Source organism: Petaurus breviceps, unplaced genomic scaffold (genome assembly GCF_028583685.1).
Source record: "Petaurus breviceps papuanus isolate PSGF00001 unplaced genomic scaffold, PetGlider_PUasm1.0 90925, whole genome shotgun sequence".
NCBI classification, from domain to species: domain Eukaryota; kingdom Metazoa; phylum Chordata; class Mammalia; order Diprotodontia; family Petauridae; genus Petaurus; species Petaurus breviceps.
In genome coordinates, this window is record NW_027187380.1 from 33,495,637 (window position 1) to 33,510,445 (window position 14,809).

The window sequence follows — 14,809 nt, forward strand, 5'->3', positions numbered from 1 at the left end:
TTGGCTTTGCTGTCATGTCCATTGTATTTGTCCATTTCACCTCTATATCAATTGGTTGGTGTATATATATTTAAAAAAAAAACTCATATATATATTTAAAAAAAAAACTCATAAGCCTTTCCACTGAGCTTCCATATTTACCACTGTCTGATTTTTCCCCCCCTGTGGCTCTTTCTTCTTTTTCTTGTCTCAGTCATATTTATATTTAACATTTACCATCAATGAAGTCCTAGTCTGATTACGTATCATAGTTTTAGGGTCACTTTCAGTTTTTTAAAGCAACACTAAGGGAATTCTCATTGGTACAGATCCTACTAAGTTGGAAAGCCTTTAAAAGCAAAGTGGCATGGGGTCCAGTGCTGGCCTTAGAGTCAAGAAGACTTGAGTCTGAAACTGTAAAATGGGGATCATCATAACACGAAATGGAGAAAATATATAAAATTTATTGTAAATTCTAAGGTGTACATGAGTATTAGCTATTATTATGTACTCATCAATGGAATGTATATCTATCATCTAAAGACTATGTTGTCTCAGTTTGGAGAGACTCATTATCAGGGTGACTAAAAATTGAGACAATTTTCAACTCATCAGGTTTCAAAGGCTGTCTTGTAGTAGAGGTGTCCTAATTATTCATCGGTGAAGGGAATGCTGCACTAGTGAATCCTTGAGGAGCCACAGTTTAATGTTTTTTATGGATTGTGCTAAAGTTCACTCCATTTATTAACTTAAAAAAATTATATGCTTTTATTTAATAGCTCAATAGTGCTCTGTCATTAAAAAAAAACAAATAAATCCCAGAGTTATGAAAAATCAAGGACAGTCTGGATAGTAACCAAGGAACAAATCCAATTATACTGATAGGATCAGTCAGAGGAGCTTAAGGACAGAATTTCATTTACTAAGCATTTGGCATAACCAAAGTGTACTATTGTTATTTGTTCTGCAGTTATATAGTTCTGATCTCATTGGAAATAGGAATCTATAGAACATCTCTCTAGATCTCAGGCATAGTGACAGCCCTTGCAAAATACAACCAATTGTAATATTCTGAGAATAGTTTAATACACCAGGTGGTGCTGTGGAGCAAGTCCCATTGAGCTGCCAATCACCCCTGAACCAGGGGGCCAATCTGAGCATGCCCAGGAAATTCGATCCCTTCATGCGGGTGGAGTTTTCCTAGAAACTCACTCCCGAATGCTTTCAGATGCATTTTATTTTTAAATCCTGTTTTCTCGCTTTCCATGAGAAGGAAAGCATGCCTGAGCTTGCTTCCTGACTAGATACTCTTGAAAAAAAACTACAGATATCTGAATCATGAATTTTTTTTTTTCAGGCTTGTCAAAAGAGCAGTATCAGTCACCCCATTTTGACCTAATGACTTCCTCTTCCCTCCCACCCACCCCCAACTCTAGCTGCCTCTATATCTCCACTAAATATTTCTGTATCTAAAGCAGGGAATGTTTTCTCCTTTTCATTTAGATACATGAGCAGTAAGTAAAATATAACAAAGAATTCAGATTTATACTGGGTAATTTTTTTTTTAATCACGAATTTTAAAAACTTTTGAACAAAAGTATGTGCTTAGAATGAAGTCCAAGGCCTCCCAAACTCTGAATGAAACACACTTTAAAGTGAGTAAATAACCAAAGGGGACATTTGGCTTCCTCTTTGAAGAGAGAGATGGGGAAAGAATGTGTCACCAATCTCTTAGTCTCTCAATCCTAGCTCCAGATTCATCCCAGTTACTCATGATAGGCACATTAGATCCAAGTCTTCGGCTTTCTGTGTTTGTGTCTTGTTGGCAAAGATTTCTGGGGGAGGCAGAGCTTGGGAGTCTGGGCACAGCCCATTCACAGGGTAAAATGACCTTCTCTTAAGTCTCTCTGTCTCTTTCACCAAAGACAGATAGCACATGTGAGATGAACCTTGAGTTCCCTTCAGTAGTGATATCCCTCCACAACCATGTCTCAAGTTTCAAGAAACTCTTAACAGATATGTTTTTATGTAATTTTCTCCCTTCTTACTGCCTCCTGGTTTCCTTTAAGTCTCAGCTGAAATTCTACATTCTGCAAGAAGTTTTTCTCAGTCCTCCTTAATATTACTGCCTTCACAAAAAGAGATGCTATAAATATTTTCACACATGTAGTCCCTTTTACCTCTTTTATGATCTCTTTGGGATACAGATGGAGTCCCATTCTTAAATCTTAAACCCTCCAAATCTTCTTCTTTGCTTCTAGACGCAACAGGTGGAAGTGACAGGAGAGGCAGATTTTGGCTTTATGTAAGGACAAATTTCTAACAATTAGAGCTATTTCAAAGTAGAATGAGCTGTTTTAGGAGGGGGTGGGTTCTCATTCACTAGAGGTGGTAGTCAAGTGAAGCCTGGATGATCATTTGTCAGATGTGTTGTAGAGTAGTGGTTTCACAAACTGACCTTTGAAATCCTTTTGATTCTGTGATTCTGAGCCAGTCAGGCAATTACAAGGTATAGTTAGCTTAATTCTCAAGGATTTAGCTGTGAGAGAGGAAGATGTGCCAATCTACTGAGGTTTCAGTGAGTAAGCAGCTAGGTGGTAGATGTGTAGTTATAGAAAGAAGAAATAATTCAAGCCTAAGAGTGGGTACTAAAGTGGGTACTACCAATGGAAGCACCTAATCTTTGGCACTGTCTTTGTGCTAGGCCTGCAGAGCTCTTAATCCACCCTTCTTGAAGGGGCAAAACTGTATTGTTATTGTATTTTTGCTTAATGGGAAGATCTTTCCCATCCATTCGTAGGCCCATGTGATCTGCTTAAGTCACATGAGTCTGTGGTGAGAGGAGCTTGCTGAGCAGGTGGAGCAGGAAGGGTGGAGCAGAGCTGAAAGGTAGTTGGTCAGAGAGTCAGAGTTGGGAGTGAGAGCAGTTAGAGCTGAGGGAGAGAGAGGAAGCAGGCAGATGAGTGTTTATTTGTGGGAAGGCCCTAGCAGGGAGAAGGTTTGGGGATGGCAGTGTCCCCTGCATTGTTATTGTGTATAGATTCTTTGATGCTATGATGGACTTGACTTTCTGGTGTTGGAATTCAGCTTTCTGAAGTTTTAATAAATGTTTTGGTTCTGCCTTCCATGTGGAGAGTCTGTATATTTTGTAATTCAGAATTACACTGGCATATTTATAGCCAATGTAGGCATGTGAATATTGTGTTGGGGCTACAAAAGCCCTGCATGTTTTCTTGTATAAGAATATTATAGAAATTCCAGCACCTCTGATCCTGCTCCAGTTGGGGCAGGGCTCCAATTGCAGGTTTCTGACCTCCTTTGGGTCCAGGAACACCTCCCACAAAACAGGCATTATCAAAGATAGCAAAGAACAAATCATATTTATACTAGAGCAGAGCTCACCAAGGCTCTGTATAATTCTTGTTGATTTTCTCCTCTTAGACTCCAGGTTTCACCTATCTATCTAGGCTTGTGGTATCAGTCATATGCAGAAGAACCTCTGTTCCTGCATCCTTCCAGCTAAACCTGTCTATAATATGACATGCCTCTATGACCAGTGCTTCATAGAAAGAAGAACAGATTTGGTATCAGAGGACCTGGATTCAGATCAAATTTGTGTTATTTACTAGTTCTGTGACCACAGGCAAATCATGTTACATTCCAGAATGTGAATTTCCTTATAAAATAAAAATAAAGAGGCTGGACTAGATTATTTTAGGATTCCTTTCATCTCTAATTCCTTTGTTCCCTCCATGCCATAACTGATAGTTATTTAGAATTTCTCTGGCTGATAAAATTCATCATCTGGTGGTGATTCTGATTTGTGAGTTCCTTCTGGAACTTCTGTGCTTATGGGTTGGTTTTTGGGAGTGGGGGGTGGGGAGAACATGACCAATGCAGGAGTTTCTTTTGCTTGACTATACATGTTTATAATGTTTTTTTTTTTTTGATTTCTCACTGGTGGTGGGGTAAGGAGTGGAGGTGAGAGGGAGAGAATTTGGAACTTAAATAAAAATAAAATTGGAAAAAAAGAGAGTTTGTCATGGGCAAGGATTGTTTTTCTTTTTGCTTGTATTTGTATACAGTGCCTAGCATATAGTAGGTGCTTAATAAATACTTATTGATTTGATTTGTTGGTTGACCCCCTTTGGCGAGTCATTTAGCTTTGCATTTAGCTGGTCTTGTCCTTGGATGACAGAAACACAGTTCATTACTGGGTCTGTATGCAGAGCCTTTCCAGCTTGGAAGGACCTGCCAAAGCTTCATGGCATAATTTTCCAGAACCCAGAGTCACTGCCATGTCTAGGATGAAGCACCAGATGGGAACCTTAATGGAGGCTTTCTGAATTGAGGTAAAATAGATTACATTTTATTTTGAGAACTTTATTAAAAAGTCTTGAACTAGTTGGAGGCACCATGAAAAATTGGCAAATCTGAGTTTGAAATCTTACCTTAGGCTGTTGAATTTGATAGCTTATTTGGTCTGTTTTTTAAAAAAACTTCTCCTTAGTGTGAATTCAGTAAATTTTCTTGCTTAAGTTGGGGTGAGTTGCCTGTTTTCCTGTGAAGTACGTACACCAAAGGCACCTTTTTATTTATTTGGTTGTCAGCCATCAGGCCTGGGGGTGGGGTTCTGGTCTTGGTGTGTACTGTGTTAAACAACCTATGGAATTAAACCATGTAGAGTCATAGTTGCTTTGCTGGTGTTGGATCTATCCCTACCTACAGTAGCCAGTGCTTCCTACTAGGCTTTGGCTGAGAAACATAAAGATGAATTTGTGCTTAGGACAACCCCTGTGCTGAGTCACAATTGACCATTCAATCCCTGTAAGAAAACAGTTTATTTCCATCATGGTAAAAGAACTCATCTGGTCATCATCATGTTACTTGTCCTCTGGGACACTTAATTTCTCCTTGACCCCACAGGCCACCACAGCAAAAAAGAACTCTGGAAAAAAGGTGCGAATGTAGACGGCAGCCTTAGGGATGGGGTTGGCTATGAAAACCTCCTGCTTCTTCCGCCTTATTGTCTTCATCACTTCTTCAGCTACTTCCACAGGATGGACCCCATAGGTGAACTTCCTAAAAAAGACTGGGAGACCAAGGAGAGAGAAGAAATAACTAATAATAAGAAAAAGCACATTAAAACAACTCTAAACTTTTATTTCACACTTAGCTATTGGCACAGATGATAAAAAAATGCAAACAGTCAATGTTGGAGAGGCTATAAGGAGAAAAGTATGCTGTGGGTAGAATTTGATTTGGTCTAACCTTTCTGGAAAAACAATTTGGGATTATATGAAAAAATGACTAAAATATCTATATCTTTTGATCCAGAGATAGGCATATACCCCAAGGAGGTCAAAGACAGAAAGAAGAGTTTCATATATGCCAAAGAAAGGAATGATTATATGGATTCTTAAGTAGGAATAGTTGGCAGAATACAAAAAGAATAGGAATTGGTCCAACTCCATAATACTCTCCAGAAACCTTGGGTATCAGAAAACTATAGAATGCCAGAAAAGTAGGAAAGGACTTTAAAAATAATATAGTACAAGTCACTCATTTCAAAGATGATGCAACTGAGGCCAGAGTGTAGGTGATTTGCCCAAGGTCTCACGATAACTGAGTCATAGGAGCAGGACTAGAACCTGGAGTCTTCAGCTTTCAGTGGTGGAAGCTATTAGTCAGAAGCCAGTATTTGAACTCAAGTCCTCTGACTCCAAATCTAGTTATTCCCTCCCCCCCCCCCCCCAACATTCCCCACATTTTTTTTTTTACCCCATTACTACCTAATGTTTCTCAGTTTCACTTGTTCTAGCTTAAGGGGTAGTGGGGGAGAAAGGAAAGTTGATGTAATTGTGTTCTAACATCTCCCCAAACCAATGGTGATCATCTTAGTGCCATGCTTGGTGAATTAGAAAACCCACTCTGTGTCCTGTCTTTGCTCTGCAGATTCCAGAGAATTCACAAGTCACCAAGATTTGCATCCCAGAATTCAGAGCAGCCAGAGAAGACAGCCCTGGAGCTGGCAGGGTCATCTTGGGTCCTGACTCTTAAGCATTTGTGGGCATGAGGGGCACACAAGAAACCAGAATGTGTGGTATGCTACAACTCCACCTTACTACAGATTCCTAAAACATCACTAGAGGACATTGGGCCTTCAACCTCTCATGGGTTAGGTGGTATCTTTAAAGTCCTTTCCAGAAACTTGAGTGGAACTAGGACTGGATTAAGATCCAGAGGTCTGGACTTGAATGCCAGTTCTGCTACTCAATAGCTTTATCACCTTAGGTAAGTAAAGTCAATTTCTTAGACTTCAGTTTTCTCTCTTATAAAATGATTGTCAGGTTCCTTCTGGCTCCATGTACCATGACGTAACTCATGGTTTTGGAGCACCTCAAGCTTTCTAAGAACTTTGTGAACCTAGGCTAGACAGGACTCATCTCAGAACCAACTTTCTTAATCTTTTCTGCGTCATGCTTTTTATGGATCCCTTCTCAGTAAATATTTTTAAATGTCCAAGGTAAAATACATAGGGTTATAAAGGAAACTAGTCATATTAAAATACAATTATACGTTAAAAAAATTTCACACAACCCTTGCCTTACATCCAATCTATTCATTGCTCTCTCCACACACTCTCCAGGTTCTTGATCTATATTATAGCTAGGAACTCCCCAGTGTCTTCCAATCCAGACCCACATGTTGCTGGGCTATAAGTCATGATCCATTCCCAGTGGAAATGCACATTGGATATTGGTACTGTGATAAAGGAATTGTTACAGAAAAAAAATGGTGGGTGGCACAGAATTTGCAACCCCAAATAGTGGATTCAGCAGACAAAAGTTATTCCAAAAGGTCATGATGTTAGGGTGCTTGGAGCACTGACAAGAAGTCTTTTCCAGGATCTGTCCCTACTGTCTTTTTCCTCTACCCATTCCCTGTGCAAGTCATAAATCTCACATTTCCAGATGGAAGCTTCCCAGTTCCCTGTCTCTGTATACATGTGGTAAGATCTGATGAAAGTTGGGCTAATGGTGCTGACAATCACTTCAAATTCTTCCACTTCTGCTCGAAGACAATCAAAAAAACCCTGGGCAGCATGTTTTGAGGCAGCATCTAGAAGACAAATAAAGCAGAGATGAACACATGAAAGGCCCCATTTCTTCCTTTCTCTTCTTTTCTGTGATACAGGAGAGTCTTTCAAGGGCAGACACCTGGAGAATATGGTGTCCCATTTCTAGGACTAGGTCTTGATGAGATGGGGTAGATGTCTAATTCTCCTAAAACAGACTTTGTCCCATTGAGATATATCTCTACACATCTACTCATACTTTAGCAAAGGAACTAACATCATGTTCTAGAGGTCTAGTAGTTCATTGGTTCAATTTTTGGTTTTTTTTTTTGACATTTCCTCATTTTTATTCTTTTTAAAAATATAATTTATTTATTTCAAACATTCTTTTCTTTTTAAAATTTTGAGTTCCAAATTCTGTCCCTCTCTCCTATCCCTTCCACATGCACTGAAAAGACAAGCAATATGATATCAATTATACATGTTAAATCATGCAAAACACATTTCCATACTAGCCATATCAGAAGAAAGCAAGAAAAATAAAGAAGGTAAAAAAAATTATACTTCAATTTGCACTCAGAGTTCATTGGTTCTCTCTCTGGAGATAGCATTTTTCATTATGGCTCACTGTCTTGGACCACTATATTGATCAGAGTAACCAAGTCATTCACAGTTGATCATTATTACAACATTGCTGTTATTGTGCACAATGATCTCCCACTTCTCACTTCACTTTGTATTAGGTCACATAGGTCTCATCGTGTTTTTCTGAAACCATCTTCCTTAATATTTCTTATAGCACAATAATATTCTATCACAATCATATACCACAACTTGTTCAGCCAATTCCCCAATTGATGAGTGTCCCCTTGATTTCCCATTCTCTATGACCACAAAAAGTTGCTACAAATATTTTTGTACATATAGGTCCTTTTCCTTTTCCTTTCATCTCTATCGGGTGCAAACATAGTAGTAGTATCGCCAAATCAAAGGGTGTACACAGTTTTATCCTTTGAACATAGGTCCAAATTGTTCTCCAGAATGTTTGGATAAATTCACTATTCCACCAGCATTTCATTAATGTACCATTTTTCCCCCTCATATCCCTTCTAGCACTTGTCTTTTCTGTTAGATGTGAGGTGGTACTCAGAGTCATTTTAAATTGCCTTTACCTAATCAATAGTAATTTAGAGCATTTTTATATGATTATAAATAGCTTTGATTTCTTTTTCTGAAAACACCATATCATTTGACCATTTATCAACTGGGGAATGGCTCCTATTTTTATAATTTTGACCTAGTTCTATACTCAGTGTATATTTGAGAAATGAGACCTTTATTAGAGAAACTGGCAGCAAAATTTTTTGATATTACTTCATTATCTATGGTACCTTTTAGTAATAGCACATTATGTAGTTTCCCTGATTTTTTAAAACTAATTTTTGGTTTTGCTTTGTCTAAGATCATGATTGCTACCCTGCCTTTTTTTTTTTTTTTTTACTTCGGCTGAAGCATACTTGATTCTGGTATAACCCTTTATTTTAACTCTGTGTGTGCCTTTCTGTTTCAAGTGTATCTTTTGCAATATATTGTTGGATTCTGGTTTCTAATCCATTTTTCTATCTGTTTGTTTTATGGGTGAGCTCATCCCATTCACACTCACAGTTATGATTACTGTGTATTTCCCTCTATCCCATTTTCTTCTGTTTCTTCTTTCCTCTATCTTTTTATCTTGTCCCTCCTCAATAGTCTATTTTGTTTCTAATCACTACCTCTCTTAATATGCCCCTTCCTTCATAAACCTTGCCCCCTTCTCTTTATCCCCTTCTCCTTCTATTTCCCTATTGGGTAAGTTATGTTTCTATACACAATTGAGTGTGTATACATTCTTCCTTCTTTGAACCAATTCTGATTGTAGTGAGATTCAAGTATTGCCTGCCACCCACACACAGTATTTGAATGTTTTCTTCCTGGCTGCTTGAAGTATTTTCTCTATGACTTGTGAGCTCAGGAATGTGGTTGTAATATTCCTGAGAGTTTTCATTTTGGGTTCTCTTTCAGGAGGTAATTGGTAGATTCTTTCAACCTCTATTTTAACATCTGCATCTACGATATCAGGGCAATTTTTCTTGACAATTTCTTTAAATACGATGTCTAGGCTCTTTTTTCTAACATGGCTTTTAGGTAGTCCAATAATTCTTAAATTATCTCTCCTTGACAACACATAAAAGGAGCAAGAGGGGATAAAATAAGGGATAATTCCATGGTATGGAAATGACTGGGGAATAGCTTGGTGACCTGGTTCAACAAAAGATAAATGCTAACCAGACAGAGCCTGAGTTTAAGTCCTATTTCTGACACACACTAGCTATGTGACCATGAGCAAGTGATTGGCCTCTCAAGTTAAGAGTATAAAGAAATTGTATTGGTAATAACAGTTTTCTCTTTTTTAAACAAAAATAATTAATTAATTTTAGTTTTCAACATTCACTTCCATAAGCTTTTAAGTTTTAAATTTTCTTCTCCTCCCTTCCCTGCCACCTCCCCAAGACAATGTGCAATCTGATATAGGTCTACATTATTATCTACAAGATACATTCTTATCTTCACATTAGTTATGTTGGAAAGAAGAATCAGAATGAATGGGAGGAACCAGGAGAAAGAAAAAAACAAAACAAAATGAAAAAAAGATAGAGAGCAAATACCATCTGCATTCAGACTCCACAGTTTTTCTTTGGATATGGATGACATTTTCCATCATAAGTCTTTTGGAGTTGTCTTAAATCCTTGTATTAATGAGAAGAGCTAAGTCTATCAAAATTCAGGAGGTGATTGCACATTGTGGCTGTTACTGTGTACAATGTTCTCTTTTCACTCAGCATTGGTTCATATAAGTCTTTCCAGGTTTTTTTTTAAGTCTGCCTGCTCATCATTTCTTATAGTGGAATAATATTCCATCACCATCATATACCATAACTTGTTCAGCCATTTTCTAATTGATGGGCATCCCCTCAATTTCTAATTCTTGACCACCATGAAAAGAGCTGCTATAAATATTTTTTGTACATGTGGGTCCTTTTCCCATTTTTATGATCCTCTTGGGATACAGTCCTAGAAGTGGTATTGCTGGGTCAAAGGGCATGCACATTTTAAAAGCCCTTTGGGCATAGTTCAAAATTGTTCTCCAGAATGGTTGGTTCAGTTCACAGTGTATTAGTGTTTTCCCACATCTTCTCCAGCATTCCTAATTTTCCTGTTTTGTCATGTTATCCAACATGGTAGGTATGACGTGGGACCTTAGAATTGTTTTGTTTTGCATTTCCCTAATCAGTAGTGATTTAGAGCATTTTTTTCATATGATTAAAGATAGCTTTAATTTCTTCATATGAAAATTGCCTTTTCATATCCTTTGACCATTTATCAATTGGGGAATGACTTGTATTCTTTTTTTTTTTCTTAAATAGAAGGTTTATTCTCCCTCAAAGATCAAGGTGGATGCTGCTCAGTCAAAAAGACCAAAGCCCATGTCATCATCGGACTCTTCAGACTCCTCTTTCTTCTCTTCCTTCTTCTCCTCAGCAGCAGCAGGGGCAGGGCCACCAGCAGCTGGGGCAGCAGAACCAGCACCAGCAGCAACAGCGACGGCACCACCGGCAGGCATGGAGGCCAGCTTACTGCTGCCCTGGGCGATTACGTACTCGATGTTCTTGCCGCTCAGCTCTCCGATGACCTTCTTCAGCCACTCGTGGTCGCTCTCGATGCCCACGCTGTCCAGGATCTTCTTCAGATCTTTGGAGTTGGGTGAGTCGTTGCCTCCCAGGACGGCCAGGAGGTAGGCTGCCACATAGCGCATCTTGGCATTCTGGGGTCTATTGGGGTCCTGTCTGGTGGTCGCAGCCTGGCGCTGCAGGAACGGCGGGAGCAGCGGCGAATGCAGCAAGTCCAACCTCGGCACGGCAAGACCGGGAAAGCAATGACTTATATTCTTATAAATTTGACTCAGTTCTCTATGTATTTTAGAAATTAGATGTTTATCAGAGACATTGATTTAACAGCTTTCTCTTACACACTAGTATAAGCACAGGTCCAGTCTCTGTACTCCTATTATCCCTTGCAGATAGCTCAACAAGATTTCTACATATGAACCATAAAATAAACATCATTTTTGGACACTTGAAAGGTCTTGATACTTAATGACTAGGCCCAGTCTAAATGACTTAATGACTAAAACATTAGACTACGCCCAGAGGTTTTTCACAGGGAAAAAAAATTACCAGTTTGGGTGAGTGGGTGGTGGCTTCCAAGTCTCTAAAAAAAGTGAAAAGACTTAATACTCTGGAAAATGTGGCTAAATTAATCCTTTTCCCCACCATACTTTCCCCCATGTCAACATTTTTCATATCCTCTCTTCTCTATTCCTTTTATATACCATATTACATCTCCTAGTCATCTTATAAGATTATCTCCAGTGAAGATTTCCATGACCACAATGCATGATGATATCTTCTCCCCCAATACAACAGTACAATATACAAGTAAAAATCACCTGAGAATTGGAGCTGTTTAAAAGTAGAATGGTCTGCATTTTTTCCCTCACTGGAGGTCTTCAAGAAAAAGCTAGACGCCATGTTCACTTGCATAAGATGTAAAGGGAATTATTATTTAGATGCAGATGATACTAGGCAGCTACCAAGTCTTTTCTAAATCTAAGACTAGGTGATACTATTTAGCTATCCTTAGTGTCTTTTGCCTAGAACGGTAGCTTGTTTTATTGATTCAACAAATTCAACAATTTGTGAAATATATATTAAGCACCTACTCAGGCATTGGCGGAGACACAAAGGACTTTAACTAAGCACTTATGAAATTTACATTTTAGCAGGGATATAAAACATTTATGCAAGTAACTAAAATACATAATGATACAAGATAAACGCTCTAGAGAAAAATAAAGCACTATGTGAGGTTATGGAGGGAAAAGGGGGAAAGGTTTGTGGAGAAGGTTGCATCTAAATTGGGCTTTAAAGGATGGACAAGGAAGATGTCTATAATGTCCATACTCTCAACCCAGAGATCTTGCTGCTAGCCATATACCCCCAAGAAGTCAAACAGAAAGGTCCAATATATACCAAAATATTTATAGCAATTCTGTTTTTGTAAATGCAAAGAATTTGCAATTAAGTATCACAGAATGAAAGATACTTAGAGATGGAAGGGGCTGTTAGTGTCCATCTTGCCCAACTCATACCTGAAGGGTATCCCTGCCATAAGGGCATCTAGGTGGTACAGTGGATAGAGTGCCAAGTCTGGAGTCAGGAAGACTTATCTTTGTGAGTTCAAATCCAGCCTCAAATACTTTCTGTGTTACCCTGGGCAAGTCACTTATCCCTGTTTACCTCAGTTTCCTCATCTGTAAAACGAACTGGAGAAGGAAACAGCAAACCACTTCAGTATCTTTGCCAAGGAAACCCCCAAAGAGGTCATGAAGGATTCTTCTGATGTGACTGAACATCAGCAACAATAACAACGTCCCTGCCATAACATACCTGATAAGTTGTCATCCAACTTCAATTTGAAGACCTATGAGGAAGGAAAACCTGTCACCTCCAGAGACAATGTATTCTACTGTTAGATAACTCTTGACTATGAAGGTATTCCTGACATCAAGCCTACATCCTCTGTACTCCTGGTTCTGCTCTTTGGGGTCACAGAAAAGTCTATTCCCTCTTTCACATGACAATGCTTCACACATTTAAAGACAGCTATTGTCTCCCTTCCCCCCTCTCCTTATCTTTTAGTCTTCTATTCTCTAGGCTAAATATCTCTAGTTCCTACAACTGGTCCTCATTTGAGAAGGATTTAAGGCCCTTCACCATCCTTGATAGTGTAACCTTCCATCTTCTCTGTGCTATTGTGTTCAGAACTGAACATAATTTTCCAAATAAAGTCCAGCAAGGGTGGAATACAGTGAGCCTGCCACTTCCCTGTTCCTGGAAGTTATGCCTCCCTTAATGGATTATGATTTTTTTTTGCTTTTCTATCACATTGTTGTCTCATGTTGACTTTCAATTCGACCAAAAGCTCCAGATATTTTTTTCAGACAAATTGCTAATAATGTCACATTCATTTTGTATTTTTGAAGTTGATTTTTAAAATTTCTAGTGTAAGATTTTACATTTATCTCTATTGAAGTCTATCTTATCAATTTCAGCTCAATGATCAATATCTTTTTGGATCCTGATACTGTCATGTTGAATGTTAATTATTCCTCCCAACTTCATGTCATCTGTAAATCTGAAAAATGATTTTTCACCAGAGGGCCAATCATAGTTTGCAACTGACTGTTATTGGAAAAATGGAGTCTTCCTCCACATTGACACTGACATCAGTCTCTTTGAGACTGGTCATTCAAGCAGTTTTGAATTCATCTAATTGTTTTATTGCTAATTCATATTTTTCTGTCTTCCTTAGAAGAATAATATGATATATTCCATCAAAGGCTTTTCTAAAAAATCAAGGTAAACTCTATCTAGGGTCATCTGAGTGGCAAAGTGGATAGAATATTGAGTTTGGAATCAGGAAGACTTATCTTCCTGAGTTCAAATCTGGCCTAAGACACTTACTAGCTGTGTGATCCTAGGTGCGTCATGTAACCCTGTTTGCCTCAATTTCCTCATCTGTGAAATGATCTGGAGAAGGAAATGGCAAACTACTCCAGTATCTTTGCCAAGAAAACCCCAAATGTGGCCACAAAGAGTTGGACATAAATGGAAAAGGATTGAATGAAACAAAACTCTATGAAGCACACCCTCCTCACCAACTAATTTAGTAATTTTGTTAAAAAGGAAATTATGGAAGAAATCATAAAAGAAAAACTCCCTGATGTCTTAGAACTAGAGGACAAAGTAGAAATGGAAATAATCTATTAGCCACCTTCTGAAAGAAATCCAAAATGAAAATTTCTAGCAATATTATAACCAAAATCCAGAGCTCCCAGGTCATGCCTGCCTTGGGTATTGACTACCTATTAATAGTCTTTATCTATGTCATTTTCCAGTGTAATGGTGGTTTTTCTTGGCAGAAAAAAAGAAGTAAAATAAGAAATAAGCATCTCTGTAAGTATCCATCAAGTGAAGAATGACTAAGCAATATATGGTAATGAATGGGACAGAATATTCCTGTGTTGCTATAAGAAAAGATGAATACAACATAGAGAAGCCTGAGAATATTTATTTAAATTGATTAAAAATAAAGTAACCCAGAGTAAGACAACAATATGTACAATGACCACAGCAATGTAAATAGAAAGAATATTGCTGCCTCTCTCTTGCACATCTAAATGCCACATAATAATAATGACCAAAGTTGATTCCCAAAAAGAGAGGAATAAATGCACCCTCTCACAGCTATGAAGAGGTGAAGACTTCATGACCAAATGAAAGACAAAGGAGGTCACAGAAAATAAAATGGATAATATTTATTATATAATGTTAAAAAGTTTTTGCACAAACAAAACTGACGAAGTTAAAATTACAAGGAAAATATTTAACTAGGGAAAAACTCTCTGCAAAGTTTTTTTTCTGATAAAGATCTTATATCGAAGACATGAGGAACTGATTCAAATTTATAAGAACAAAGACTTTTCTCCAATAGTCAAATGGTCAAAAGACATGAAGTCAATTTTCAAAGGAAGAAATCCAAGTTATCAATAACCACATTAAAAATATTCCAAATAACCAATAACTAGAGAAA

At 38.0% G+C, this 14,809-nt stretch overlaps 2 protein-coding genes across 3 annotated transcripts in view; both read right to left on the reverse strand.

Annotated features, from left to right (window-relative positions):
* Positions 1-4,801: 4,801 nt before the first annotated feature.
* The window catches only part of DHRS7C (dehydrogenase/reductase 7C), a 60,251-nt gene continuing 50,243 nt past the window's right edge, over positions 4,802-14,809 (reverse strand). For both annotated transcript variants that reach the window (XM_069076766.1, XM_069076767.1), the window contains exons 6-7: positions 6,946-7,101; positions 4,802-5,071 (exon numbers count right to left, since the gene is read on the reverse strand). In XM_069076766.1, the coding sequence (XP_068932867.1) occupies positions 4,863-5,071; positions 6,946-7,101 (365 nt within the window). In that variant the 3' untranslated portion in view covers positions 4,802-4,862. The remainder of the gene's footprint in view (positions 5,072-6,945; positions 7,102-14,809) is intronic.
* LOC138152327 (large ribosomal subunit protein P2-like) lies at positions 10,494-11,003 on the reverse strand. Its single transcript, XM_069076016.1, has one exon. It carries the CDS (start codon positions 10,908-10,910, stop codon positions 10,560-10,562), a length of 351 nt encoding a protein of 116 aa, XP_068932117.1. The 5' UTR covers positions 10,911-11,003; the 3' UTR covers positions 10,494-10,559.

Bases quoted from the DNA above. Each gene is read 5' to 3' on its own strand.
- LOC138152327 (XM_069076016.1), bottom strand. From the start codon at position 10,910: ATGCGCTATGTGGCAGCCTACCTCCTGGCCGTCCTGGGAGGCAACGAC.